Source organism: Pongo pygmaeus, chromosome 9, assembly GCF_028885625.2.
Source record: "Pongo pygmaeus isolate AG05252 chromosome 9, NHGRI_mPonPyg2-v2.0_pri, whole genome shotgun sequence".
NCBI classification, from domain to species: Eukaryota; Metazoa; Chordata; class Mammalia; order Primates; family Hominidae; genus Pongo; species Pongo pygmaeus.
The window spans coordinates 7,033,689-7,061,677 of record NC_072382.2 but is presented as its reverse complement, the minus strand read 5'-3'; the positions used below and the strand labels follow the sequence as shown (position 1 = coordinate 7,061,677).

Below are 27,989 nucleotides of genomic sequence, written 5' to 3'. Positions count from 1 at the left end.
GGGGACCAGCTGAGTCAGTAGTTTTATCAGCATGCAGGACCTGAAGGAATATTTCAAAAGGAAAATTTAACATTTCATGTTCAAGTTGTTATTTATACAGCAGTTAAGGGCAGCTATAATCTAGGGTCTTTGTGACTCCGGGACAACAGGCACCAACCAGCCATGAGGAAGCAGGTCAGAGAGCCGCTGACCTCATGATGAATGCTGAGTGTGCTGCAGGCTTGGTTTATTTTCATCTTTCCCCCCTACTTCTTCCCTAATTGGTTTTATAAAGTTTATAGGGACAGTTGTAGGGTGGTTGCAGAAAGCTTCCTGGGGGAGGTGACGTCCAAAGGGCTCCTAGGAGGAGTAAGGGCCAAGCTGGGAGGAAGACAGATCCTCTGGTGCAGATCCAGCTTGTATGGGCAAAACCAAAAGAGCTGGAACTGGGGAGGTTGACAGGTGGCAGCACAAAGGACCTTGAGTGCCAGGCCAAAGGGTCTTGAGCTTTGTTCTGAGGGCAGTGGGGAACCACAAAAACTCTCAGGCAGGAAAGGGGCAAAACGGGTCTGAGATTTATAATAATCCCACTGTTCCATGTTTGCAGAGAAGGGACTGGAGGAGCCAAGATATGAGGGTGGGAGGCCCCAAGGATACATTGTTAATTTCAGGTGAGAGATGACAGGGCCACAGCCATCTATCACAGTGCAGGGAATGTTTGGAAGGTAAAGTTGACCAGATAGACACAGTGGATGTGGGGCCAGTAGGACAGGGAGGAGCCCTTGATACCTCTTGGCTTGTGGCCTGGAGGCTGGCTGGGGAGGTTGATACACAGAGTGACACAGGATGGGATGGGTGCTGAGGAGGTGAGAGCCAGGACCTGAGACGCTGCAGAGAAGGCTCCTGGGAGATGACGTTGGAGTGGATCTCCTTCTTTGCTTGACGAGCCTGGCAAGTAGGTGCTCCAGTGGGTGGGGACCAGTGGGGGATTATTTGTTATTAGGAGACCTCAGGCCGAGTTCTGGCAGTTGTGTCATCCTGGGCAGGCCACTCAGCAATGCTGATACCCTGCTTCTGAAAACAGGGCTCATCATTCCTGAGGCTGGAGTTTTGGAGGATTAAGGAGGTAACACATGGCAAGTGCTTGGCCCAGAGCCTGGCACTGAATGAACAGAGGCTCCTTCCCTCACTCTCCGTTTTCCATCCCCCCCATGCCCAGCATCTCCTGTCCCCAGCATCCCCAACCTGCCTCTCCCTCAGCCTGTATTCCTTTGACCCAGTTAGAGAGAGATGAGAAAGGAATCCACCCGCTGGCTCTGACCTGCCCCCCTTCTTTTGCCCCAAAGGGAGGGATCCAAGGACTCAGGTCTGAGCCTGGATTAGCTGTGTAATCCCCAGCTTTGCCTAGGCAACCTCTTTCCCTGACCAAGAGAGGGGGTCTGGGGCTGGCAGCCAGGACTCCTGGGCTCTGGGCCTGATACTACTCTATCTGTCTGGGAAACCTCAGACAGGGAAGAGATCTCTTGGTGCCTCTCTTGGCAATGTCACTGACATCCACAGTGACTGTCACATGCGTGTCAGTTGTTCTGTGGGTTTGCTGTATGTGGGGCACTGTGGAAGGGAAGAAAGGCCTAGATTCTAGTCCAGCTCCACCACTCAGCAGCTTCATGCCCACAGACAAAGGACAAAACCCCCCTGAGCCTCAGTTTTTTCGTGGACAAAATGGAGTGAACACCTTGCGGGGCCGCTGCGGGGTATGTGAGAAAAGAGCTGCAAAGGAGTTTTGTAAACAGCACGTTTTAGAGAGATAAGGAAGGATGATTACAGCACAAAAGAACAGAGATAGTTCCTCCCCATGAGGACTGGAAAAGAGCTGGGGAGAGCAGGCCAAAAAGGTCACTCTTATCACGAGGACCACAGCAGAGAGTTCCAGGAAACTGAAAAAGACGAGTTCATCAGGCTTCCAAGACCTCCTGGGAAGGCAAAGGACACAGGGACCTCCTCAGGTCAGGGGAAAACCGAGGGAAGGGGACAGCCACACAAACGCCCTAAAGTCTAATGACGGCAGAAAGGGGTCTTGGGGGATGGGGATGGGGTTCACAGCAGTGGCCTGGGCGTGATGACCCTGGCGAAGGACGGGGTCGCAGAGCCCTTAAATCCTGGACCAGTGGCTGATTCCAAAGGCAGCAGGGACCATGCCAGGATTTTGGGCAGAAGCACAAAGTGCTGGACTCTCCTGACAAGAGCTGAGAGAACTCAGCGGCGCCAGCAAGGGGATGCGCCGTGCACTGACCATCTGCATCCTCTCTGCCTCACCCCAGCCTAGGATTCCGTGACAGGCCCTCCGGGAAGACCTCCGCGAACAACCCTCTGCCTTGGAGTCGGCAATCCTTCCTCGAGCACATGGACGCCCGGTGTGGGGAAGCCCACAGTCTGGCAGGGCTCGCACTGGGCAGAATAATTGCAACGTAGTCATGAGGATCGGGCATGACCTGCTTGACTTTTCCCTCCTCCCATGATACACCGATGCATACCGCAGGTGCACACTAAACGCCGAATCTATAGAAAGTGGAACACACCAGGACCCAGCAGAAGGCGACATGCGAGGTTTGTTTACTTGTGGCATCAAAGGCTGGGAGCCGGCGGGCGTAGTCCACGAAGTGAAGCGGGCTAAGGAGGGAGCGAAAGAGCGAGGGGTGGGGACAGCCGCCGGTAAATGCCAGCCCGGCGGAGGGAGGAAGGCAGACCCCAAGCCGGTGGGACCACATCTCCCAGAAGCCCCGGCGCCAAGGCACTGGCCTCTCAGTCCTCCCCCGAGGAGGCGGGGCCGCTGGCGAAGTTGAAGGGGCGCAGCGATACCGGTGGGCGGTGCCGGCGTCGGGCGCGTGACGTCTTTCCTGCGCGCCACCTAGCGTGTCTATCGCGCCAGTTCCTCAGCCTCAGTGCTGTGAAGGTGACAGCGTGAGGTGACCCAGCTGGCCCCCCGCGATGCTGGCAGCACGGCGGCTGCTCGGCTGGTCGCTTCCCGCGCGGGTATCTGTGCGTTTCAGCGGTGACACGGTGAGGCCCGGCCTGGCTGGGGCCACGGGTGTTCGGGGCCGGGTGTCGCGGCCGCCCCTGTGCACGAGCAGTCCCTGGGGTCTGTAGTGGCCTCTGGAGAGCCCTTCTCCCCAGGCCAGGTGGGAAGGCCCTCGCTTCGGCCTGGTTGAAGTAGGGGAACGGGTCCCAACGCGGGGCCGACTCCCTTGGCCCTCTGGCTTGCTGGCTTCCCATGTTTCACGGTCCTCGGCCTGGCGGAAGTTTTGCGGGTTATGAAGTGCCCTAGTCTTTCATTCCCTCCTTGTCACAGCCTTGTAGGGCGTGAAGGGGTCATTGCCCCATTTAGGGATGCGCACCTCCTGATTTCCCGTCCACTGCTCTGCGCCCTGAAGTGGCTGAAAAGTGCTCTTAAAAGGATGGGAATCCCGTCGCCCTCAGCTGGGGCGCTCTCCACTGGGTCGTGGGGCTCCTCATTTCATCCTCAGTGAGCCCCTCCATCACCTGTGTGTTAAGGAGGCATTTCTTTCCCATCAGTAAACACATTTCGCCTCTTCGGCCGAGTTAGGAATATAAAAGGCCCCTGGCCTACCCAAGTTTTGGTCCAGCAGGGCAGCCGGGCCAGGAAAGGGCCAAGCCGCCACACTCGGCTTGTGGGGCGGTGTGGTGCAGTGATGCAGCTGTGGGCTTTGGCCACCGACAGACCTGGGCTCACATTGGACCTGCTGCTTTTGACTGTGAGACCTTCCATAAGTTCCTTTTGCTCCGAGCCTGAGTTTTCTCCTCTGTGAAATAGAGAAAATAGTTCCTATAGAGTTGTTATGAGGATGAAATGGGATTTTGGATGTAAAATGCTTCCATCCAGTACCTGCTAAACAAAATGCTTACTAATGGCCGGGCGCGGTGGCTCACGCCTGTAATCCCAGCACTTTGGGAGGCTGAGGCGGGCGGATCGCTTGAGGTCAGGAGTTCGAGACCAGCCTGGCCAATATGGTGAAACCCCGTCTCTACTAAAAGTGCAAAAATTACCCGGGCGTGATGGTGAGTGCCTGTAATCCCAGCTATCCAGAGGCTGAGGCACAAGAATTATTTGAACCTGGGAGGTGGAGGTTGCAGTGAGCTGAGATTACACCACTGCACTCCAGCCTAGGCAACAGAGCAAGAGTCTGTCTCAAAAAAAAAAAAAAAATGCTTACTAAGTGGCAGTGGTAGCTATGATGCTATAGATGCTTCCCTAGCCCTAGCCCAGCCCCTCCTAAATAGGGAGACCCAAGATTCTGTAGCTTCTGGCCCAATCCCTCATGGCCCCAGAGCGCTGCTGGTCCTCCTGACCCTTTGTCTCCCTAGACAGCACCCAAGAAAACCTCATTTGGCTCGCTGAAGGATGAAGACCGGATTTTCACCAACCTGTACGGCCGCCATGACTGGAGGTGAGACAGTGCCCTTAGTGTGTTGGGTCCCGGAGCAAGGCATCCCCTTCACTGCCTTCCCTATTCTGTACAGGCTGAAAGGTGCCCTGAGTCGAGGTGACTGGTACAAGACAAAGGAGATCCTGCTGAAGGGGCCCGACTGGATCCTGGGTGAGATCAAGACATCGGGTTTGCGGGGCCGTGGAGGCGCTGGCTTCCCCACTGGCCTCAAGTGGAGCTTCATGAATAAGCCCTCAGATGGCAGGTGTGTGTGTGGGGGTGGGGCAGATGTGGCTGTGGGAGAGACTTGGGGGTGGCTGGGGTTTCCCTGGGCCTTTGGGCTCTTTCCTTAGAAACTTAACATGAACGAGGTGGGCACATGTTCCCAGGCCTTAAATGGATGGGACTTACTCTGTGGACTTCCACAGGGGAGACTTATGTAGCAGAATCAACACATGATTTTGACTCAGGCAGACTTAGTCCAAATCCTAGCTCTGCCTCCTAATCATAGAGGTTTGGGCAATTTCCCGGCCTTTGTGAACCTTAGCTTCCTTTTTGTAAACAGGTACGGTGATATCATGCAAGGATTAAAGAGATAATGTTCATACAGCTTTTGGCCTGTACGCTGGTTGGCACATAAAGCAAATGATAGATGTCACCTGCTTTACCTCCTTTTGATGGTAGAGCTTGAGGAGTGCTCTTTGTCACCAAGAGTAGAATCTGGCTCTCAGGGGCAGACACAAGGAGAGATGTTTGCATGAGCTGAATGAAGACCTTTCTTGTGGTCATAGCTACCCAAAGATAGAATAGGCAGTGAGCTCCCTGTCATTGGTGGTGGGCAAGCAGAGCCCCTGGGACATGTTGGGAGGGCAGTGAAGGATTGGCTGTCAGAGGAGACATCTTTGAGGCCTCCCTGGGTGGAGTGGGGTGGCATGGAGTTGAAGACCCAGTCCTGGTGGCCCTGTAGCCTGTCTGACCTGTGGGCCCCTGCAGGCCCAAGTATCTGGTGGTGAACGCAGACGAGGGGGAGCCGGGCACCTGCAAGGACCGGGAGATCATACGCCATGATCCTCACAAGCTGGTGGAAGGCTGCCTGGTGGGGGGCCGGGCAATGGGCGCCCGTGCCGCCTATATCTACATCCGAGGGGAGTTCTACAATGAGGCCTCCAATCTGCAGGTGGGCAGGGAGAGACGTGGACAGATGAGAAGGTGCTCAGTGTGCACTCACACACCCCTCACCCAGCACAGTCGTTCTGAGGTGTTAGTACCTGGTCTCTCAGTGGTTGAACTGGGGGAGTGGTGGCCAGTCCTGCATGCATCCCAGATGGGACTTGGCTCCCAAAGCCTCCTTCCAGGGCTCCTAATGCTGCTGGTGTAAATTTTTTTGCTTCAAAAATATAGTATTTTTTATAATAACAAGTAGTAAGAAGAAAAAACCTAAGTGGAACTACGTGTTTAGCAAGAGAGCTGAATAATTGTGAATATAAACAATTCTTATTTGGAGAAATTACATTATGTTCATTGCTTGGAACTATGAATTATACTTATATCTGTAGGAAATATAGAAAAATAAAATAGGTTAAGGCAATAAGGATATAGGCAATTACATTTTTATTTTAATTTTATAAAGACTTTTATTTTTCCTCACAGACTAGGGTAGTTAGGAGACCTGATAATAGCTACTTCATTTTTATTTTCCTGGCAGCAAAGCAGCTTACTTACGTATTCCTTCTTGCTTATCTGTTCCAGATCATAGTCAAGTTTTCCAATTCGTTTTACTAAGCTAGAAAAATTTTTTATACCAGGAGCATTAGGAGCTTCACCATGGGAGGCCTTCAAGGGCTTCATGACTCCTGAAATTATAGGCTGACTCCTGGGCTGGGGGTGGGCTGGGAAACTCACACCTTTGTCCTGCAGGTGGCCATCCGAGAGGCCTATGAGGCAGGTCTGATTGGCAAGAATGCCTGTGGCTCTGGCTATGATTTTGACGTGTTTGTGGTGCGCGGGGCTGGGGCCTACATCTGTGGAGAGGAGACAGCGCTCATCGAGTCCATCGAGGGCAAGCAGGGCAAGCCCCGCCTGAAGCCTCCCTTCCCCGCAGACGTGGGTAAGGCCTGGTGTAACCCTGGGTCAGACTGTGTCCTGTGACACCCAGGATCTGGCTAGGCTCCCTTTGGATTATTCTTAGGGATTTCTGAGTGCCTTCCCGGCTGGGGCCAGATAGAGAGTAGGCTGGCAGCAACACACAGGCTCCCCCAGAGCCGCCTGCAGTCCCTCCTCCTGCCTCCGTCCCCCCCCCCACCAGTGCTGCTCTGTGGCTCCACCTTCACAGTGCCTGTGCTGAGGCTAAGGGCATGGTGGTGAACAAGGCAATGAGGCATCTCTGGAGTTCGGGGTCCAGCAGGGATAAGAATGATAAGGGGATATTAGAGCAGGGGCTCTGCCATGGGAGCCAGACCCTGGGACACACCTCCCTGCCAGGAAACTTGCCCCACCCCCTAGCAGCCACCTGTTCTCTTCCCATTTCCCTGAAGGAGTGTTTGGCTGCCCCACAACTGTGGCCAACGTGGAGACAGTGGCAGTGTCCCCCACAATCTGCCGCCGTGGGGGTACCTGGTTTGCTGGCTTTGGCAGAGAACGCAACTCAGGCACCAAACTATTCAACATCTCTGGCCATGTCAACTACCCTTGCACTGTGGAGGAGGAGATGTCTGTGCCCTTGAAAGAACTGATTGAGAAGCATGCTGGTAAGGCCTGGGGCCAGCCAGGTGGTGGGTGGGTGCACAGTAGGGGCAGGTGTCCACGAAGAGAGCCTGGACGGGAGGGCTCAGGAGACGGGGCTGGGTCTAGGGGCTGACTAAGGGCCTGGGCTCAGGACTAGGCAGGTGTGCCGGCCCCAGCCCTGACCATGCATCCCTTTGGGGACCGACTTGGGGCCCCAGGGGGTGTCACGGGCGGCTGGGACAATCTCCTTGCTGTGATCCCTGGCGGCTCGTCTACCCCACTGATCCCCAAGTCTGTGTGTGAGACGGTGCTGATGGACTTCGACGCGCTGGTGCAGGCACAGACAGGCCTGGGCACAGCCGCGGTGATCGTCATGGACCGCTCGGTAAGGGTTCACACACCAGCCCTGGTCCCTGCCCTCCTGGTTGCTGTCTCCCTCCCTGGGCCTCCCAGAAAACCCTCTTGCCAGCACTCAGGTCTCAGTTCCTGCAGCCTGAGATAAAGCAAGGTGGAAGAGGAGGGAGGAAGGCTGCTCTGAGGAGAATACCCCGGAGTCTGGGCAGCACAGGGGGCCCAGGGAGGCTGGAGGAGGCCAGAACGCTGGGTGGGCTGGGAAGAGCTTCTGGAGCTGGGGGAGGGGCTGCTGCTAGGGGGCTGAGGCCCAGGCTTCTGTCTGGCTGTGGGTGCCTGCTAATTGCCCCTCGTCACCCAGACCGACATCGTGAAAGCCATCGCCCGCCTCATTGAGTTCTATAAGCACGAGAGCTGTGGCCAGTGTACCCCATGTCGTGAGGGTGAGCATCGGGCAGGTTGGGGGTCTGCTCGCTGTGGCTTCATTTAACCTCCACCCCACCGCGTGGCCTGTACCCCTCAAGCGCCGCCCCACATCCTGGCTGGGGAGATCATCAGGCCCTCTCTTGTGGCTGTGGCTGCAGGTGTGGACTGGATGAACAAGGTGATGGCACGTTTCGTGAGGGGGGACGCCCAGCCGGCCGAGATCGATTCCCTGTGGGAGATCAGCAAGCAGATAGAAGGCCATACGATTTGTGCTCTGGGTGACGGGGCCGCCTGGCCTGTGCAGGTATTCACCACCCTTCTGCGTAGCACGGAGGGTGGATGGCATCAAGGACCCAGGGTGTTGGGGGATTTTTGGACTCTGTTTCACACGGTCCCCCCACCGACCCCAGGGTCTGATCCGCCACTTTCGGCCGGAGCTCGAGGAGCGGATGCAGCGGTTTGCCCAGCAGCATCAGGCCCAGCAGGCTGCCTCTTAGCCCACCACTCTGGCCTGCTGTCCTGCGTCTATCCGTCTGGAATGCTGGACAATAAAGCGAGTGCTGCCCACCCTCCCACTGCAGCTGCTGTGACTGTGCTCTTTACCCTTTACCCAGCACAAGATCCTCAAGGGTGGGAGGGGAGAACAGGGTCCAGTCTGGCCCATGGCCAGAGAAAGGACAGGGTCTCGTCTGGCTTGAAGGAGATGTTTATTTCGGCTCCATGATTTGGGGTGGGGTGAATGTGAAAGCGGGGAGAGAGGAAACGCCTCTCTGACTTGGGGCTGGGCATGATGGGTAAGGCAGCCCCAGCCTCCACCATTTTTGTGGGGACGTTTCAGGCAGCTGTAGTGGAGGGGCAGCAGGCAGGGCCCATGGGCTAGTCGCTGAGCTGGACAGGCTTGCTGTCCAGCGGGTGCCACAGCTCCAGGCGGTGGTCACTGTGGCCCAGGCACTCAAGCCAGTGCCGCAGGCGCTCCCCACTGGCATGGCTGCCCAGCTGCACCCCGCCTGCCATGGGGGATGGGTCAGGAACCGCCAGGAGCCTACTGGGCCCCCACCCCAGCTTCTCATGTTCCCACTCACCAATGAAGTCATCAGCCGTGCCTAAGTCATAGTCCCACACGGACACCAGCAGCGTCTTCTGAGCCAGCTCCTCCCGTGGGCCTGAGTAAAAGAATTCCTGCAGGGAGAAGGGCAGAGAGGCAGGAAGGAGGCAGCCTCGGCTCTTCCACAGCTTAAGAAGCAGGCCACGGTAGGGTAGTGGCTCAGCATGTCAGGGCCAGGATTGGCTGGGACCTGCCTGGCCCTGGCTCACCTCATTGAACTCGGGGTTCAGGGTCTTCCTGCGAACACTGGTCTTGAATTTAGATTTCTTCCCTGCATTTGGATGCAGGAAACTGAACGGGGAAGATTGGCGGGTTAGGTGTGGCCCTGGAGAGGTGAGGAGTCACCGTCTTGTCCTCACCTCCCTGCTGCCTACCCCAGTTCACTCACAGGCGCACGAAGGGGTCCGAGTAACCGTTGGCATCCATGGGGGCCAGGTGGGCGCAGCGCAGCACACCCACCAGCAAGCCACCCCACTGAGAGCTGTAGCACAGCGACAGCAGGACGCGCCCACGTTCCTCCCAGGCCACCTCTGTCTCCACCTCCTCCTGCAGGTGTAGGCTGAGGTCAGCCCCCATCCAGCCCAAAGCCCACCCCCTTTAGCCTCCGCGCTCTGGGCAGGAAAGCTCAACCTGGCCCCAAAGAAATCGGGGGCAACGACTTCATTTCCAATACAGCCACTTGCCCAGTGCCATGGAAGTGGCCCTGTGGGTCAGCTGTACCCTCTAGGGCCTGACCAAAGGCGAGGCTTGCTGACCACATGACCAGTCAGATACGTCTGTCATGGAGGAGAAGCGAACTGGCTGACATGCCAGTAGCTCCCTAAGTGGCTTCCCATCCAGTGCCCATAGCCACCCCTGTAGGCAAGCGGCTCTGAGAGGATGTTCACTTCCCAAGGAGAAGCAGATCTCTTCAAAACCCCACCGTCTTCGCCCCCTACTTCCCTGGGGACCAGATGCTGAGTGTCGTTTGTCACACTCTGGGCCCTGGTGCTTCTGAACAGGCTCAGGGAGGAAGCCCGGGGAGGATGCACTGCTCTCACCCACAGGGTAGGTTTCCATTTGCAGAAAGCCCCACTACCTTGCTCACAGGCGGTTCTCAGGAATGCGGGAGTGCTCTGTGAGCACCCACCATGCTCCAGGCGCTGTCGTGCTTGGGATCTGGGGCGGAGGGTACACAGGGCTGGCGCTGGGTGAAGTGGCCTGTCCATGCCACCTTGGTCACTTGGGCTAATCGACAGCTGCAGCAACTTGTGGCTCCACCAGGGGGCAGGGCACCCGGCACTTCGGGGAGGAGCTGGTAGGGGGCCCTGCTCTCAGCCTCCCAGCTGCCTCCCCCACCAACCACAGAGGTTCTAACTAGGTCTTTGGTCTCCAGTGGTATCAAAGAAACCCCTGCAGTCACCCTCACTGTCTCCGGACAAGGGCCTGTCTAGGACAGCCTGCCCCAGGAGTGGCCCCCACACTCCCCTCAAGCCAGACCCCAGCCGGGGAGCCCTACCCATCTGTCCTCTCTTCCACCTCGCCCAGCCTCCCATCCCAGGCCATGGACAAATGCCGCCAGTTTCAGCCTCTGCCTCAAGGCAGGTCTCTGCCCAGCTGCGCCCCCAAGGGCTCTGCTTGTCCCAGTGCCCCACAGCTCCTCTGGGCCGCCCTGGCAAGGGAGTCACCCTCACTTTGCCATTAGGTACCTGGCTGTCCCCTGTGACAATGAGGGCTCACGGGGCCTATGAGAGCTGGCCTCAGGTTCCTCCAAGTCCCCTATGCCCCTGCCACCAGGCCTGCCCCCTCATACCTGCTCAGCCCAGCTGTCCTACCCACCTCATAGAGGGACATGCTGCGGGCTGTGTCTAGGCTCTTGGGCCTCTTGGCCTGAAAGGGCAGAGAGCCCGGTCATCCTGGCCAGATGCTGCCCAGGTCCCCCTCCCTGTTCCTCCCCTCTAGCTCCCCCCATCACAAGGTTCCTGGCCTCTGCAGTCCCACCCTGTGCTCCAGCCCCACTCACCAGTCTCCGCTTCTCCAGACAGATGTCGAAGCTCCTGGCTCGGTTTGGCACCAGCTTCCTCAGGGGCACCCGCAGCTCCCCCAGTTGAGGCGCCTGCTGCCATTGCCGCAGCCATGGGTCCTCGCGCGCACACAGCCTGATGGCCGCCCAGGTCAGACCTGGCCAGGCCAGCCCCATCCCTCTGCTTCACCCCCAGGTGGCCCAGGCCGGATCCTCACCTAAGGGTCTTGCAGGCAGCATCCTGGCAGGTGAAGCCGTGATAGGTGAGTGTCTCCTCCCAGACAGGTACCCTCGTGCCCCGAACGGTGCGTGTCCGAAGCTGGCTGGCCTAGGGCCCAAGCAGGGTGGGTCAGGGCCTCCTAGGGCTAAGACCGTCCTGTAACCCCCCACCGTACCTCCCTGGTAGGACACCCCCACTATTTGCACATCCCAGCAACTGAGACCTAGGCGTTGCGGGGTGGGGAGGAGCCAAGCAGAGCCAAGTGGGTGCCCCAGCCTGGGTGTTCCACCAGAGGGCAGCAGTGGGGGGCCTGGGGCTTCCCCTCACCTTGCCTGGCCCCTGGCAGCAGATTGGCTTTGACATAGGCGTCCACGGAGCCTGAGGCCAATGGCTTGAGGCCCTGGGAACAAGACAGTGGGTATGAGACAGGCCCGTGGCCCAGCCCTCTGTCCCAGGAACACCCACCCCCATCCTCACCTTGGCACGATGAGCCATGCAACGCAGGGCACTGTTGTCTGCATCAAAAAGAAGTGTGAACTCCAGGGTGCCCAGGGCAGCTAGAGGCGGGTGGCAGGCAGGGTCACCACCTACCTCAGCTCAGTCTGCCCCCACCCATGGCACGTGCCTCCTGCCTTGCCCCTCCATGGCCAGATGGTAGGGACACCCCACTCCCTCTCCTGGCTGGGCTGAGCTCAGGGTGTCCCCCTCTTCCTGCCCCTACTCACTGCTGTCGTCTGAGTCTCCTTCTGGCTCTGGGTCGGGCTGCAGCTGGGGTGCAGAGCGGATGGTGGACGCTGCTGCGGGGCGCAGGTCCGGAGGGTGCAGGGCAGGCTCCGCAAAAGGGTAAAAGTGCGGGAAGTAGTGGGAAATCAGGCGGATGGGCCGGATGGGGCCCGGGCTCACATCGACGGCCATGTGCTCCCGCGTGCTAACCCGGGGAGGCTGCCCACCTGCTGCCGCAGTGCCCGCCATGGGACCCAGACGGGGGTGCGGAGACTCAGAGAAATGCCTGAGGACTGGGGCTGGCGGGAATGCACCCGGCCTCGGAAATGGGGTGAAGAAGCATCGCTGATACCATGCAGGGACCTGAGGACAGAGCGCACGGTTGAGGGAAGGGCCGGGGGAGTCCTCAGCCTGGAGAGTCGTGGCAGGCTTTGGAGGGGACTGGGTGTGTCGGGAGTCAGTCCAGCTCCTGGTCCTTACCGCTCTGGGAGCTACTTCACCCAGTGTGAGTTGCTGCTGCTGGCAGTGGGTATGCACTCTTGGGGGGCAGAGCCCGTGACTGCTGTGTCCCCAGTGAGTGAGGGTGACCCAGAGCTCAGAACCCTCTCAGAGCTTCTTCCTAGCGCTGAGGCTCAGCTTCCCTCCTCCCTCTGCCCCCTTCACACTTTGTCAAAGGGAGTTATTTTTACCACCATCATGTGGCCCTGCTCCCAGGTGAGGAGGCCGGAGGGCTGGAGGGCCGGAGGGCCGGAGGTGACAGAGGGCTGTGGAGGTGATAAGTGGTTTGTGGGAAGGAGGGAGCGCATAGAAGGAGGGGAGGGGGTGCATGGGAAGGCGGGAGGGGAGGGAGGTCTGGGGAGGAGAGGAGGGGAGCCACAGGAGGGGGCCCCTATGATGGAGCCCTGTGGGGGTGGCCAGTTTACACTCTGAAACATGAACCAGATCATCCCACCTCCACCCCTGCTTGGAATAAAATCTGAACCCTTTGGTAAGGCATGGCCCCTTTTCACCTCACCAAGGAGTGTCCCCTTGGCATCTCACAGTAATGGCCCACTCCCCTCCCAAACTGGGCCACCCTCCCTGCCCTTTGACCTGACCACTCTTACTCACCTTTGGTTTCTGGGTCACCCCCTGCAGGGGATCTTGGCTGGTTTTAACCATCCAGCATTCCCTCTCCTCTCTTCTCCCCAGTTATTCTTTTAATTTTTAATCAACATAACTGTAGGTGTGTATGGGGTACAATATGGTGTTCTGATGTGATATGTGTAGAAATGCGATTTCTACAATATGCATTGTAGAAAGAGTCAGACAGGCTAATGAAAAAAAGAACACTTAAAATGTACTCTTCAGTCAACTGTGAAATACACAAGGCGCTATTGTTAGGGATGTTTGCCATGCTGTGCAACAGGGCCTTCAGCTTACTCTTCCTGACTGGAACTTTGTACCCTAAGAGCAATGTCTCCCCTCTCCCCATCCCTAGTCCCCCACTCTCCAGCCCCTGGTGACCACCATTCTCTCTGCTTCTAGGAGTTCAACTTTTTCAGATTCCACATAAAAATCAGACCGTATAGTATTCATCTTTCTGTGCCTAGCTTATTTCACTTAGCATATCGTCCTCCGGGTTGATCCATGTTGTCACAAATGACAGAATGTCCATCTTTGTTAAGGCTGAACAGTGTAGACAGACCATCTTATCCATCCGTCTGATGCTGGGCAGTCAGGTTGCTGCCGTGTCTTAGCTGTTGTGAATGGCACTGCAGTGAACATGGAGGCAGACACCTCTTCAGCATGCTGACTTCAATTCCTGTGGATACTACCCACAAGTGGGGTTGCTGAATCACACAGTAGCTCTATTTTTAGTGTTCTAAGGGACTGCCATATGATTTTCCAAAATGGCTGTGCTCATTTACCTTCCCACCAACAGCACATAAGGCTTCCCTTTCCTCCACATCCTCACGAGCATTTGTTGTCTCCCATGGTTTGGTAGTAGCTTTTTTAACAGGTGTGAGGTGGTATCTCATTGAGATTTTAACTTGTATTTCCTGCACGATTAGCGATGCTGAGGATTTTTTCACGTGTCTTTTGAGAAATGTATGTTCAGGTCCTTTGCCCATGTTTAAATGGGGATATTTGTTTCTTGAGTTCCTTGTTTCCTTTGGATATTAGCCCCCTTATCAGGTGTATGGTTTACAAAGATTTTCTCCCATCCTGTAGTCTCTCTCTTCACTTTGTTGTTTTTTTTTTTTTTTGCTGTGTAGAAGCTTTTTAGTCGGGTGCCATCCCATTTGTCTGTTTTTGCTTTTGATGCCTTTGCTTTTGGGGTCCTATCCAAGAAATCATTGCCCAGACCAATGTCTAGAACTTTCCCCATATGTTTCCTTCAAGTAGTGTTACCATTGCAGGTTTTTGTTTTTTTTGTTTTTTTCCTTTTAGATAGGATCTCACTCTGTCGCCCAGGCTGGAGTGCAGTGGCACAATCTCAGTTCACTGCAGCCTCTGCCTCCTGGGCTCAAGCGATCTTCCCACCTCAGCTTCTTGAGTAGCTGGGATTACAGCGTGCACCACCATGCCTGGCTAATTTTTTTGTATTTCTATACAGATGGGGTTTCACTACATTGGCCAGGCCGGTCTTGAACTCCTGAGTCACGGTGGCCGGCCTTGGCCAACCAAAGTGTTGGGATTACAGGCATGAGCCACGACGTCCGGCTCACTTCAGGTTTTTACAGGCCATTTTGAGTTGATTTTTGTCTAAAGTGGGAACCTCAATTGTTCTTCGGGAACCACTGCTTCTCAGTCCAGGGAGTTCCCCCTCCTACCCAGGCAAGCATCCCAGACTCTATCCATCAATGTATTGTAAATCCAACTGGCCATGTGACAGGCTCAGGGAAGGACATGTGACTCAAGGCAGGCCAGTGAAGTGCACTTCTGGGTTAGACTGGCTGGGAAGGAGCAGCCGTGTTTTCTGTTGATGGACGCTGCTATCCTCTCCTCAACCTCTCACATTCTGCACTAGAGACAACCTCCCCGGGGCTGAGGCCAGCACAGCGCAAAGCACAGCAAGAGGGGAGCCCCTGAGCCCCTGGATCCAGCCATCCTGCCACGGCAAGCTCAGACCACCCACTCCCTCAACTCTTTCACAGAACCCTGGTCTACCTAGTTGATGTCTTACATAATTCCACTATTATCTGTGATTAATTAATGTGGAACCACATGATTATCTGTGTGACCTCGTCTGAGGTCTCCCCTAGACTGAGCACTCCTCACTCTGGAGGGCAGGTGAGCATCTGACCGGTCCACAGCTGTGGCCCCCACACAGCAGCTGGCACACACAGGGGCTCTGTGTGTGAGACCCCTGCAGTAACACCCAGGGGCATGGGTGCGCCTTACTCCTCTCTGGGATCCCGGAGCCCAGCACAGGGTCAGCCAGGCACAGCAGACAGAACAGGAGGTGCAGGCTGAGACATGGGCAGTGCAGTGCCTAAGAGTCTGGGCTGTGGAGTCTGAGAGCTCTGGTTCCAATCCCAGCCTGGGGCCCTTAGGCAAGGTGTCTCTCCTCCCTGAAAGCAGTCTCACCAGCCAGAGACAGTGTTGGCCCCGCCTTACGGGCTGTTGTGAGGGTAAGATGAATTGACTCCAAGTACTTGGCACCCAGGAAGTGTCCGCTGCTGTGGGGAATGGCGTGACTGGAAGGAGGAGCCCCAACCAGCGACCTGGAGTGGTCTGCCTAAGGTCAAGGCCCCAGTACAGCAGAAGCAGGAGCTCTAGAGCTGTCAAAGACCTTTATTCAGTCCTGGAGTGGAGCTGGCCTGGCAGGGTGAAGCCAGGGGCTGCTTAGGGTGGGCCAGACCCTCAGCCCCTGAGCAGCTCAGGCCGGCCAGGCGGGGCTGGTAGGTACCAGGTGCCAGCAGCTGCAGGGCAAACTCTGTGATGACAGCTGTGAGGCCCCAGACCCGGTGTGGTCCATGCAGGAAGACGGGTAGTGTGTAGCGGAAGTGGCCACCCCGGCAGAAGTGGGTATAGCCCTGATTCTGCGTCTGCAGCAGGTGGGCCAGCGGCAGTGCAAACACCTCATCTACCTGCAGGCAGGAGGCAGAGAGGGTAGACAGAGGACTGGAACAGCCCAACCCCCTCACATCCCCCAGCTCACCTCCTCCGAGTTGGGCCTGAGGCTCTGGGGATCCAGTGGGCCTACACCAGCAAGCACTGGCACCACGGTGGCCTTTCGCTGGGGAAGATGGCAGGCAGTCAGGGAAGCATGGCCTTGGCTGGGTTTGAAGGCTGGGGAGGGGAGTGTGAGAGGAAGACCCCTTTGCCATGCGTAGGCCTTTGGTAGTCATGTTCGGGTCCACCTGCCTATGTCCTCCAGCCATGCTGACTGACTCAGGTCCCTTCAAATGCACTAGACCTGTTCCCTCTGCTTAGGACAATCTCCCACTTGGCATTCAAGCCTGGGTTCAATCCCTGCCTACCCCATGAAGCTTCCCTGGCCCTAATCCACCAAGCTGAGCGGAGCTGGCCCACCCCATCGCCCTGGGCCACCTCTACTCAGGACACTAGAGCCTTCCCAATCCCTTCCCGAGGGGGTGTGTGGGGTGGTGCATGTGACCAGGCAGATTAGGGGCACCCCTCCACACTTCGTGCCTGTGGGGGTCCACGACCACTCTCCTGGTCCCTGGGAGCCCGGCTCCAGGGCACGCACAGAGTGAGTGAATGGGGTGGGGTGGCCTCAGCCAGGTGGCTCACCGGATCATACACAGGCCGCAGCAGGCCCCACACGTGCTCCTCGGGCACTGCCAGGCCCAGCTCCTCCCGGGTTTCCCGCAGGGCCGTGTGCACCACGTCTTGGTCAGCCGGGTCGCACTTGCCGCCTGGGAAACTAAACAGACAAAAGGAGTCTGGTCCGTGGACTCTTGGGGCCATGGAGAGGTGGGGGTGTCGGCAGTGCGGGGGGGCCAGTGGCCCACCGAAGTATGGCCTGCCTCTGCCCCTAGTTTACTGGGAGGCCCCAGGCAAGCGATGCGACCTCTGGAGGCCAGTTTACCTCCCTGAGCAATGGGGATAAGCAAGAGAGGCCCGGGGCAGCGCAGGATAAGAGGGTCTGCAGCAGAGGCAAGAAGATCCTGGGGCTCAGATACCCAAATTCGGCCTATGGTGGCCCCAGTAACACTGACATTGTCCTCAGGATGTTCTTAATTCCCGCCGGGCAGGGCCCGAACCTCTCCGTAGTCGCCGGCAGGGGGCGGCGTCCGCCCTCTTAGCGGGAAACAGCTCAAAGGGTTGTCCCGGGCCCAGGCGTGCGCGAAAGGACGCGCACGAGGGGCGCACGAGGGGGCCCACGCGGCTAGGACGTCGCGCCCGGGCAGGTGCACCGGGGCCGACGGACACGGATCGCTGACCTCTCGCCGCAGCCCTTGGGCGGAGGGACTCTCCCCAGACTCATTTTACGGAGGCGGAAACCGAGGCTCGAAGGGGCTAAGTGCCCTGCCCGAGGTCCCTGCCAGCCCCGGGCTCCTGTGGCCTCCGGCAAAGGGCGAGGAGTTCCCGGCCGCTGTACCTGACGTCGCCCTTGTGCCTCCCGGTCAGGCGACTGGACCGCAGCGTGTACAGCAGCGCCGGGACCCCACGCACTGAGCAGAGCGGCACGAGCACTGCGGCCGACGCGGGCCGCGCGCGGAGCCGGGCCGTGGCCCCGGCCAGCAGCCGGCGGCAGCGCAGCTCGCCCTCGGCCGACAGGCAGTCGGGCAGCATGTCGAGTCCTGCGCGGCCGGGACACTGAGGGCGCGGGGTTGGGCGAGGGAAGAGGCGGGGCGGGGCGGGGCGCTCAGCCCCGGTCCCTCCGGAAGCTGAGAGGGAGAAGGGGCAGCTCGCCCGACGCGTCCCGCCGGGGGAGCTGCTGAGCGGCAGTGGTGTCGGGGGACCTCGGTGGGGTGGGTCTGTTCGTGGGCGGGGTTGGGTCTGTTCGTGGGCGGGGCCTGCCCGGAGACTGGGCCTCGGTGGTACTGGGTCTGTTCGGGGGCGGGGCCTGTTTGAAGGCGGGGCCTCGGTGGGACGGAGTCTGCTAGGGGGCGGGGCCTGTTTGAAGGCGGGGCCTCTGTGGGACGCGTTGAATCCCCCCGATGGGAGGGAGGGAGGGAGGGAGGGTGGCGGGGCGGGGCCTGCGCGGGAGCCGGACCCGAACGTTACTGCGAGAGGGCGGCGGGGCCTAGTAGGCAATCGAGGCTGGGGCGGGCTGGGGGCGGGGCCTGGACCGGAACTTTGGTACGAATGACTGGGGGGCGTGGCCAGGCGGACTGTGCTTCCGGCAGGGCCGGGCCAGGGTCGGGGGCGTGGCCGCGGGGAGGGAGATGGGCGCGGAGCTGGAGGACCTGGCGGTGGTACCCTCAGAGATCCTGGAACCGCGCGGACCGTGAAGCGCCCGGCGACCGTCCTCGGTCCCGTTGGGTCCTGGCGTTGGGGTGTCTGATGAGGCCCTGCCGGCTCCCGTTGGTCCGTCCCTCCCTTAGGGGCTCCAGGATGTACGGAGCCGGGATCCCACGGGGATGCCCCTCTAGGAGCCCGAGGTCGATCCGTGCGCGAGAGGAGCGTCCGGCCCAGCCTTCCCTCCGGTCCTCCCTCCCGATGCCGCTGGGTGGCGCGCGCCTCCCCCAGTCTTGTCTTCCCCTCTGGCTCCGTCGGAATCCAGCCCCAGGCCTTTGACCTCCTTGTCCCAGCGTCCAGAGCTCTTCTCCCTTCCTGCCTTGAGTCTTGACCGGATTCCCAAATCCCTCCCCCGTTCCTACCTCGTCTCCTGTGGTCATTGACCACCGTGGTTCTGCGCCCTTTCACCAGACCCTGGGCTTGGGGACCAGATGACCCCAGCCTTGCACACAGCATTTAAACGTGGGGTGGCGGGTGTCCGCCATGCTCTGCTGTGTGACCTTGAGCAGGTCCCGCGCCTCTCTGAGCGCCAGTTTCGATCCTCATCTGGGCAAGTGCAGCCCTGCCACTGGGCTGGAGTCACCACTTTTAATATTACTGTGTGCTCCCAGGGATGCGGACGGCACTGGGCAGAGCTTCGGGATGCCTACAGGGCTGATGTGGGGACTGTGATGGGTCTGGGAGTTCCTGAGGCCCCCACCCACCGTGACCACGAGGACAGAAGTGCTCTGACCACTCATGCCAAATAGTTTAATGTTAGGGGGAAGGGAGAGGTAAGGCAGGGTTTTCAGGAGTTACCCCCAAAGCAAGAGGGCACAGTATTCAGGCTGCTGGGGTTGGGAGGTAGAAGGCCTGGTTCCAAGCTTGTCATGGTCCCAGCCTTGCTGTGACCCTGGACAGGTAGCCTCTTTCTCTAGACTTTCACCTACCCTGCTCTCCTTGAGACAGAGGTGGAGCTGGAGGGGGCGGGGCAGAGGCTGATTCCCATACCCGTTGTAAGGTCCAGGGTAGCAGGGCTTCCCCACAGGGCTTCTGCCATCACTGGAAGTCCTGGCCAGGCCCTAGACACACCACAGTGGGGGACAGGAGCCCCAGCCCAGCTGGGAGAGGCAGGCCTCCTTGATCCCTATCAGCCCGGATGTTGGGGAGGGGGTATGGTGCTGGTCGGGTCCTTGGGATCCCTAGGTGGCTCGGGGCTCCAGAGTACAGGCTCTGATAGGTGACAGGCCTGTAGGTGGCCGGGGCCAGCAGGGCCTCAGGTGGGGGCAGCAGCTGATGATGGAGCTGAGCAGGGGTCTTGGAGGTGGAAGCTGAAGCTTTGTTGGGGTCTGAGGGAGGAAATGGTCTGAGTGGACTCTGGGCCTCCCATCGCATCCTCATCCCTCATCCCAGGCCTACCCTGGTCCCTTCCTGCTCCTTCTTCCCAAGTTACCTACCTCTCAGCCTTTGCCTTTGCTTTTCCCTCTGCCTGGAATTTCTTCTTCACCTTCTCCCTCTGTCCAAACCCTTCCCAGTCCTCCAAGGCCCAGCTTGAGAGCCACCTCCTGCAGGAAGCCTGCCTGGCACCCCCTGCCTGTGCTCTCTGTCCTGAGCCCCATATTGTCTTAGGCATGTCTGCTTCCCCCTCTGTGTGTCCACACAGGGGCCCTGTGGATTTGCTGAGCTGCTGAAGCCCCTTCCTGGAGGTCCTGTCCCTTTGCCTCCTGCCCACCATGTACACCTTAGTCCCACTATGTCTGCAGGCCTGGGGCCTTACCTTTCTCCCTGTCTGTGGTGCCCTTCAGCACACAGGGACTGAGGCTGCTGTGACTCCGGGCTGGGACACTGAGCAGGGGCCGTGGGGCCACAGGCCTGAAGATAGAACAAGCAAGAACGGGGGGAGGGGATCAAGGGGAAGAACCCGGGCCAGGGATCATGGCCAGATTCAGATGGTGGGGCCCCAGGATGGGTCAGAGGGTGTGACCCTGAAACAAGGGTCGGAAACTGAGGCCTTAGGATATGCCTGGGGTGGGGGCGAGGGGCTAGGATCAGGGTCAGACAGTACCAGGAGTCCAGGTCACTCTCTCTAAAGCCCTTGGCAAAAGGGTTGCTGGCGATTTTCAGCTGGGTGATCTGCAGGAGACAAAGTGCAGTCGTGGGCTGGCCATGAGCCAGGCTCAGCCACCTTGTCCTCCCGGGAACCCGCAGTCAGGAGGCCCTGGCACCCGGGCCCCTTGGCCCAGGAACTCTGAGCTGATAGGAGTACGGGCAGGGCCTTGACTGACGGCAGATACTCAGGGCAAGTTGGGAGGGCAGTAGTCTGTGCCAGTGAGGGCTGCAAGCCTCAGGGCTCAGTCTCCACCCCTGTGAAATGGGCGTGCAGCGGGTGCTCCCGAGCTGGTTCACCCACCCTGTGGTTCTGATAGGCTGTCACAGCTGTGAACTGGGTCTCTGTGAAGATGAAGGACTTGAAGTTCTCCTGGGCATAGCGCTCACTGTCCTTGCGTGGGTCCACGAAGACCACGTGGAAACGGGGCTGGTAGCGGTGCATGGAGTTGAGAATGATCTGTGGAAGGGACAGAGCAGGGGTACAGGGGTGAGGCGGACTACAGTGGACTCCCTGAGGCTGGAGTCCTTCCCTCCAAGCCAGGAGCCTGCCCCGGGCCTGCCACCCTGTTCCTTTCATGGCAGCGCAGGGTCTGAGCTGGAGAGGCTGCGGTTCCGTGTCAAAGGCCCCTTTGGATCATGGATCCTTGCCTCCATGTCCTCTCACACCCCACATCCCAGCTGCCACCCACTGCCTGTGTGCCGGCCCGCCACTGTCACGTTCAGCGGTTTCCTCGGTTGCCTCCCGGCCTGTCCGCTGTCCCCGCCTTACCCCTCTGTTGCTTCTCTACACAGCTGCCCAGGAAGCCACATCACATAGCCCCCGCTCCTAACCTTCCAGCGACTTCCACCCCACACGGTAAAAGCCAGAGCCCCCCGAAGTCAGCCCGGCCCCTCAGGCATTTGCCTCCTTGGCTTCCCCTCCTGGCTCCACTCCGGCCCCATGGATGCGTCTTGCAATTCTGCCGGCCCAGGATTCTCTGGCCTCAGGGCCTTTGCACCTGCTGTCCCCTCTGACGGGCATGGGCCCCTCCATCCCCCACCTCCTTCAGGTCTTCAGCTCCCTGCATCCCCTGAGAGCAGTGGCACCCTTTCTCCGCCCCCTTTCCGTACCTCTGCTTTCTCTTTGGCATTTGTCCCTATCTGAGACGCTGGACACAGTGTCTTCTGGACCCTGCCTCTGCCCCAGGAAGTGACCTCTGTGAGGGCAGGGATCGTTGGCTGTTTGACCAAGTGTCAATGATGCTGTGTCCGCACATAAAGCGGGCCTGGCCTAGGCTGGGCGTTCCATACCTTGTCCTCCCTCTCTTTGCGGGGGACAATGTATGCTGGAACATTCCCCCACCCCCACCCCCTTTTCCACCTGCCTGGACAGCCCTCTCTGCTGTGCCACCCCCAGCCAGGTGAGCTCGCCACCCCAGCTCCCCGCCCCGCCTTGGCCATCAGCAGCAGGCAGAGGTGCTGGGCATCAAGGCCATTGGACACCAAAGTCCCTACCAGCCCTAACCCCAGGCCCTTCCGTCCCCGCCGTGGCCCGGGCCTCACATGGCCATTGTCATCCAGCAGGTTGTTGGTCAGCTTGAGCTTATCGAAGGACACAATCTGGCGCATCCACTGGGCACCCTTGGCCGGTGAGTCGGGGTGGAAGTGCACGCGGCCAGGTGTGGCTGGGTCTGCCTTGCCCGCCACCAGCCACGCCGAGCTGTGGAAGGCATACCTGGGGAGCACAGCGAGGTGGTGAGGGCTGCCCCAACCAGAGTCGCACCTGAACAATACAGGCGGGATGAAGGGGCTGCTGCTGACTCCAACACTGCTCACCCCACCTGGCGGGCACCTTGCTAAGGAACCCAAGGCTCAGAGAATCCTGTTGAGACCTGAGCTCCCTGTGGCTGCACCTGGCTGGTGGATGACAGGATAACCCCTGCTGCCCTGGGCTAGACCTCTCAGCTGCCTGCCCGAGGCTAGCCCACTGCCCATGGAAAGCTGCCTGCCCGAGGCTAGCCCACTGCCCATGAAAAGCTGCCTGCCCGAGGCTAGCCCACTGCCCATGGAAAGCTGCCTGCCCGAGGCTAGCCCACTGCCCATGAAAAGCTGCCTGCCCGAGGCTAGCCCACTGCCCATGGAAAGCTGCCTGCCCGAGGCTAGCCCACTGCCCATGGAAGTCTGCTGGGTACCCTGAGCTGGGCTCCCTCCTGCCCTCAGGCTGTTGTTGCCTGTCTGTCATCCTGCCCTTAGGCTGCACCTCCCTGGCATTGTTTGGACAGGCCCCTGCCTCACCTTGGGGTGCAGGAAGGGTCTAATTCCTGGTCTCAGCACCTGAGACCTGAGCCTGTGCCCCAGGCCGGTCCCCGCACCTGTATCTCTTGTCGTCCAGGGGGATGAAGTCCATCAGCAGGGCGTAGTCGGCCAGGGAGTCCATGCCCAGGATCTTCACCTGGAAGGGGGGGAACATCCTCCTGCGGGAGGGAGGTGCTCAGCAGCCGGATGCGGCTCCAGCCCTGGCCCCTGCCCCACCCCGCCCCCGCTGCTCACACCTGCCTGCCTTGGTGACGATCATCTCAGTGCCCAGCTGGTTGAATTCTTCCCACAGGGGCTTCATCTCCAGCTGAACCGTCACGCTGGACACACGTGGGTTCTTGGGGCCCTGCCCAGTGGGCTCGGCCACAGCTTGGGCCCCAGTAGAGCTGGTGCAAGGGCCTGATGGGAATGGCGACCCCAGCCGGGGCTCCCAGCCAGAGCTGGTTGTGGGTAGGGGGTAGGTCTCTGAGGGTGCAAGTATGCCGAGGCCAGCAGACAGGAAGGCTGTGGAGAGAGGACGGAAGTGTGGGCCCCACGCATCACCCAGCCAGCTCTTATCCTTCAGGCTGCACCTACATGCCTCTTCCTCCAGGAAGCCCTCCCTGACTGCCAGGGCTGTGTTCTCACAGGATCCCCCACTCAGCATCACTCTGTGAGGTAAATGCTCACTTAAAGTCTTTTTTGCCAGCAAGCTCCTTGAGGGTAGCGTCAGGGCCTGTCTTGCTCCCCAGAGAATGTTTGGGCCATCTTGTGTCTATGTGGCCTCAAGCAAATTGTTTCACCTCCTGGAGCCTCAGTTTCCACATCTGTCGGAAGGGGTTCTTAATACCTGCCTCACAAGGCCGATGTGAGGATTAGTGACCACGCACAGGGGCTGGTGCACAGGGGGGCCCTTCACAAACAGCACCTGTTCTAAATGATATGTGTGTGTGGAGGGGGGAGGGGGCAGGGGTCTTCCCCAGCTCTGTGGGACCCTGCCTCCCGGTGCTGCTGAAGGAGAGCTGAGACAAGAAGAGCCCCCCATTCAGCACCAATTACCCATCCCTGACCTTGACAACCCTCCCAGAGCCTGCCTCCAGAAACCCATCCTACCGTCTTTTTCTCAGGTCTCTGCACTCTTCTAAACTCTTGTCTTTTGATCTGCAATCCCGGCACAAGTCTTGGCCAAATGCTTTGTCACCCTTCACCCCTCCAATTAAAAAAAATCTTAGCTAAATAAGATACCATTTTATACCCATTAAGATGGCTATTAGAAAAGAAACCAGAAAATAAAGTGTTGGTAAGGAGATGGAAAAATTAGAACTCCCTTTTTTTTTTTTTTTTTTGAGGCAGGATCTTACTCTGTTGCCCAGGCTGGAGTGCAGCGGCAGCTCTGTCATAGCTCAATGCAGCCTCGACCTCTTGGCCTCAAGTGATCCTCCCATATCAGCCTTACAAGTAGCTGGGACTATAGGTGCACACCACCACACATGGCTCCTTTTTTTTTTTTTTTTTGTAGAGATGGGATCTCCCTATGTTGCCCAGGCTGGTCTTGAATTCCTGAGCTCAAGTGATCCTCCCACCTTGGCCTCCTAAAGTGTTGGGATTACAGGCGTGAGCCACTATGCCTGGCCTCAAGAAATTGGAACTCTTGTGCACTGCTGGTGGGAATGTAAAATGGTGCAGCTGCTGGGGAAAACAGCATGGTAGCCTCCTCAAAAAATTAAAACTAGAATTACTATATATATATATATATATATATTTTTTTTTTTTTTTTGAGACGGAGTCTTGCTCTGTCACCCAGGCTGGATGGACATGATCTCGGCTCACTGCAACCTCCGCCTCCCTGGTTCAAAAGATTCTCCTGCCTCAGCCTCCCGAGTAGCTGGGATTACAGGTGTGCATCATCATGCCTGGCTAATTTTTATATTTTTATTAGAGACGGGGTTTCACCATGTTGTCTAGGCTGGTCTCGAACTCCTGACCTCAGGTGATTTGCCCACCTCAGCCTCCCAAAGTGCTGGGGTTACAGGCGTGAGCCACCGTGCCCAGCCTAGAATTACCATATGATCCAGCAATTCCACTTCTGGGTCTATACCAGAAAGAATTGAAAGAGGGAACTCAAACAGACATTTGCACACCCATGTTCGTATGAGCGTTATTCACAATAGCCAAGAAGTGGAAGCACCCCAGTGTCCATCGGAGAATGAATGGATGAACGAAATGGGGTCCATCCGTGCAAGGGAATAGTATCCAGCCTTAACAGGGAAGAACATTCTGACACATGCTACAACATGGATGAGTCCTGAAGACACTGTTACGTGACATGAGCCAGACACCAAAGGAAAAATACCATATGATTCTACTCATAGGCGGTACCTGGTGAGGCCAAATCATAGAAACAGAAGGTAGAATGGTGGTTGCCAGGGGCTGTGGAGGAGGAAATGGAGAGTTGTTGTTTCATAAGGACAGAATATCAGTTCTGCAAGATGCAAAATGTTCTAGAGATGGATGCTAACGATGGTTGCACAGCAATGTTGTTAGAAATGCTTGTTTTCCGGTGCCGTAAAGAAATAGCACTTGAACATAAATTTAATTTCCTCAGCAAGGCCATTTTTTTTTACTTTTTGCAGAAAGGGTATACTCGCCAGCAGTTTTGCCACGAGAGTACACCGAACAAAGGAGACAGGGTCATTTATAACCTGACGTGTCCACCCTACTGCCATGTCCGGTTCCCATTGGCTGGAACGGGACCTCACATTCTGTATTTGTCCTGATTGGCTAATAACTTAGAACTTTTAAAAAAGGCAAAGGCAGAGGAGAACAAAGGAAGGAGGAAGTAACTTGTAGAATGCTGAGAAAGGTAAAAACACCTTCAAATAAGGAAGAGGAACAGGCTATGACATAATGTTTGCTTGGACCAGTATAAGCATCCCAGGGCAAATATTTAAGCTAAATTGTGGGAGCTAAGAACATAAAGTATATTGATTTTTTTTTATTATTGCTAGCAGATATTTAAGAATGTTAGTACAGGTCTTTGAATAAATTTTGCTTCTAAGAGAAGTTACTATTTATTCCTAATTAGATGGCAGGAAAGTCTTTGAAGAGGAACCTCTACTTTACTTTTTACAATGTGAATGTAATTAATGCTACAAAACTGTGCATTTAAAAATGGTTAAGGTGGGCCGGGCGCAGTGGCTCATGCCTGTAATCCCAGCACTTTGGGAGGCCGAGGCGGGTGGGTCACTTGAGGTCAGGAGTTTGAGACCAGCCTGGCCATCATGGCAAACCCCATCTCTACTAAAAATACAAAAATTAGCCAGGAGTGCTGGCGGGCGCCTGTAATCCAAGCTATTCGGGAGGCTGAGACACAAGTGTGGCTTGAACCCAAGGGGGTGGAGGTTGCAGTGAGCCAAGATAGCACCACTGCACTCCAGCCTGGGTGACAGAGCGAGACTCTGTCTCAAAACATAACTAACTAACTAACTAACTAAATAAATAAATACATAAATAAGTTAAGATGGTAAATTGTGTTATGTATATTTTACAATTAAAATGTTTTAAATGGAAAAAAATCCTGAAAAACAGAACTATAATTTTATAGCAGCCCCATAAGGGGCTGAGAAGCTGGAAGGCCCATGGAAGCCACAGTGGCTGGGAGTCAGGGGACAAGGTTTTATTCCCAGCTGTTTCCCCATCCTAGTGGCTTTGGGATATTTACATGACTGTAAGACTATGGGATGCCTGGAGCAGAGGGGGGATGCTGGGTGTTGGAGAGATGGATGAACTGGCAGGCGGGTAACAGAGGCCCCCAGAGTGGCATAGCAGGTGGGTGACGGAGGCCCCCAGGGTGGCATAGCATCTGCTGAGGTACCAGGTGGACAGCACCTGGCCAGGGTGAGCTCTTAGTAGGTGCCTGGGGAGAATGTGGAGCGCAGGGCCATGGCCACGTTCTCAGCAGCCCTGAGAGCTGCGTGCAAAGGCCCTGGGATTTCTGCAGCCTCACGGGGGAGGAGGCATCTTTGTGACAGCGATGGGTCACATCAGGTTTGAGGACCCTGGGCAGGATGGATAGAAGGGCTGATGTCCCCCTGCGCCTGTGGCCAGTCCATCAGAAGGGTAACTGCTTGTCACCCGGCTGCCCTGCTGGAGTGGGTACGTCATCCAGGCGATGCCAGCCCGCCCTGGGTCCATGGCGATGGGTCCCAAGGCGGGGGGCGGCTCATGATTTCACTGGGCCTGGAGGCTTTGCCAGTGGTCACTGGCTCCCAAGTCCTCTAGGGGCTCACCCGCTGCCCATCGCAGCCAATGTGCTGCCCCTCAACACTTTCAGGGACTCTGAGGGGGGAGCCTGTCCTTTGCTCAGTCCCTCTAGAAGCCAGCACTCCTCAGGGCCCAGAGATGACAGCTTGCCGGAAGCATCGAGTGTCAAGTCTGGAAGGGAAGCTAAGGGCTTCTTGTCCAGCCCCCAACTTTGATGCTCAAGGAGCTGGGGCTCAGGGAGAGGCCCGAGGTCACACGCGCCCAGTGAGGCGCTCATCTCCTGGAACAGCCTGGTCACTGGCATCTCCCATAATTGCACTTGGGCAGCCGTGAGCCCTGTCCCGTCGGGATCTCAGATCTTAGCCTGGGGTGCCCCTGCCCCACCCTCTTGCGAAGGACCTGGGTTCAGCGGGACTGCCTTAGTTCCCACCCTGCTCACCCACCCTGGAACCTCAGCCTGACCCATGAGGCCACCTCTGCTTCAGAACATAGCCTACCTGCCATGGAGACAGAGCGGCTGTCCGGCTCCTGGAGAAACTCTGCTTGGCTGGGGCTGGGCTGCGGCTGCCACCCAAGGGGACCCTGCCCGCTGGAAGGGGTGGTCACCACTCGTCCACTCGGCACCTCAGCTCAGCCCTCAGGTGCTCACACAGGCTGTAGTCTCTCAGCAGGACTGTCCTTGCCTCCTCGATTGCCCTTCGTCCACGCTTCCCACTCGAGCTGGACCCCTGGTCTCCGAAGGTGAGGTGCAGGCTCTGGGGCGCGCAGCGGCCCTTCTCCAAGCCACTCTCGGGCTGTGCTGTCCAAGGCTGTGTGGGAGGAGGGCAGGTGGGAAGGTTCTGACGTTGCAGAGCCCCCCTTCCTCCCTCCTTGTCCTCCCTCTTCAGGTCCCTCCCTTCCCCAGCTAAGAGCCCCCTAGCCATTCCTGATCGATGGGCCCAGGCATGGCAGGGGTGAGGGGGTGGGAGGGTG

General features: G+C 57.7%; 5 protein-coding genes across 6 annotated transcripts; 1 reads left to right on the top strand and 4 right to left on the bottom strand.

Annotated features, from left to right (window-relative positions):
• Positions 1–256: 256 nt before the first annotated feature.
• LOC129007676 (uncharacterized protein NDUFV1-DT-like) lies at positions 257–1,016 on the bottom strand. Its single transcript, XM_054438832.1, is given in 2 exon segments — positions 257–352; positions 354–1,016. Coding segments are annotated over 2 exon segments (759 nt in total).
• A 1,798-nt stretch (positions 1,017–2,814) lies between these two features.
• NDUFV1 (NADH:ubiquinone oxidoreductase core subunit V1) lies at positions 2,815–8,505 on the top strand. 2 transcript variants are annotated; one of them, XM_054438831.2, is made up of 10 exons: positions 2,829–3,039; positions 4,363–4,445; positions 4,519–4,689; positions 5,418–5,601; positions 6,342–6,531; positions 6,959–7,171; positions 7,367–7,533; positions 7,861–7,942; positions 8,084–8,229; positions 8,336–8,505. In XM_054438831.2, the coding sequence occupies exons 1-10, from the start codon at positions 2,968–2,970 to the stop codon at positions 8,420–8,422; spliced, it is 1,395 nt and encodes a 464-aa protein (XP_054294806.1). In that variant the 5' UTR covers positions 2,829–2,967; the 3' UTR covers positions 8,423–8,505. The 2 variants fall into 2 exon arrangements, with proteins under 2 accessions (XP_063526895.1, XP_054294806.1); XM_063670825.1 differs by lacking the exons at positions 7,367–7,533; positions 7,861–7,942 and having other exon boundaries at positions 2,815–3,039.
• A 110-nt stretch (positions 8,506–8,615) lies between these two features.
• LOC129007673 (double C2-like domain-containing protein gamma) lies at positions 8,616–13,301 on the bottom strand. The gene is made up of 10 exons (XM_063670824.1): positions 13,086–13,301; positions 12,665–12,739; positions 11,978–12,338; positions 11,580–11,809; positions 11,251–11,360; positions 11,033–11,168; positions 10,849–10,899; positions 9,419–9,576; positions 9,240–9,321; positions 8,616–9,104 (listed from the first exon to the last, which is right to left on the bottom strand). Exons 1-10 carry the CDS (start codon positions 13,134–13,136, stop codon positions 8,802–8,804), a joined length of 1,557 nt encoding a protein of 518 aa, XP_063526894.1. The 5' UTR covers positions 13,137–13,301; the 3' UTR covers positions 8,616–8,801.
• Positions 13,302–14,267: 966 nt separating this feature from the next.
• NUDT8 (nudix hydrolase 8) lies at positions 14,268–18,589 on the bottom strand. Its single transcript, XM_054438829.2, has 4 exons — positions 17,530–18,589; positions 16,719–16,851; positions 16,123–16,200; positions 14,268–16,051 (listed from the first exon to the last, which is right to left on the bottom strand). The coding sequence occupies exons 1-4, from the start codon at positions 17,721–17,723 to the stop codon at positions 15,746–15,748; spliced, it is 711 nt and encodes a 236-aa protein (XP_054294804.1). The 5' UTR covers positions 17,724–18,589; the 3' UTR covers positions 14,268–15,745.
• A 539-nt stretch (positions 18,590–19,128) lies between these two features.
• Positions 19,129–27,818, bottom strand: TBX10 (T-box transcription factor 10). Its single transcript, XM_054440211.2, has 8 exons — positions 27,515–27,818; positions 23,012–23,279; positions 22,832–22,933; positions 22,023–22,194; positions 20,782–20,937; positions 20,437–20,504; positions 20,149–20,243; positions 19,129–19,720 (listed from the first exon to the last, which is right to left on the bottom strand). The coding sequence occupies exons 1-8, from the start codon at positions 27,519–27,521 to the stop codon at positions 19,431–19,433; spliced, it is 1,158 nt and encodes a 385-aa protein (XP_054296186.1). The 5' UTR covers positions 27,522–27,818; the 3' UTR covers positions 19,129–19,430.
• Between the last annotated feature and the right edge of the window lie 171 nt (positions 27,819–27,989).

Bases quoted from the DNA above. Each gene is read 5' to 3' on its own strand.
- LOC129007673 (XM_063670824.1), bottom strand. From the start codon at position 13,136: ATGGTTAAAACCAGCCAAGATCCCCTGCAGGGGGTGACCCAGAAACCA. The intron at 11,810-11,977 runs GTGAGTAGGGGC...ACCCGCCTCTAG, and splicing joins AGGAGACTCAGACGACAGCA to CTGCCCTGGGCACCCTGGAG. The intron at 10,900-11,032 runs GTGAGTGGGGCT...CTGCCCTTTCAG, and splicing joins GTCTGGAGAAGCGGAGACTG to GCCAAGAGGCCCAAGAGCCT.
- NDUFV1 (XM_054438831.2), top strand. From the start codon at position 2,968: ATGCTGGCAGCACGGCGGCTGCTCGGCTGGTCGCTTCCCGCGCGGGTA. The intron at 6,532-6,958 runs GTAAGGCCTGGT...ATTTCCCTGAAG, and splicing joins TCCCTTCCCCGCAGACGTGG to GAGTGTTTGGCTGCCCCACA. The intron at 7,943-8,083 runs GTGAGCATCGGG...CTGTGGCTGCAG, and splicing joins GTGTACCCCATGTCGTGAGG to GTGTGGACTGGATGAACAAG.
- NUDT8 (XM_054438829.2), bottom strand. From the start codon at position 17,723: ATGCTGCCCGACTGCCTGTCGGCCGAGGGCGAGCTGCGCTGCCGCCGG. The intron at 16,852-17,529 runs GTACAGCGGCCG...TTGTCTGTTTAG, and splicing joins AGGCACAAGGGCGACGTCAG to TTTCCCAGGCGGCAAGTGCG. The intron at 16,201-16,718 runs GTGAGCCACCTG...CATCTTCCCCAG, and splicing joins TGCGGCCTGTGTATGATCCG to CGAAAGGCCACCGTGGTGCC.
- TBX10 (XM_054440211.2), bottom strand. The intron at 22,934-23,011 runs GTGTGAGCAGCG...TCCCTCCCGCAG, and splicing joins ATCGTCACCAAGGCAGGCAG to GAGGATGTTCCCCCCCTTCC. The intron at 20,505-20,781 runs GTGGGTGAACCA...TGTCTCCTGCAG, and splicing joins CAGCCTATCAGAACCACAGG to ATCACCCAGCTGAAAATCGC.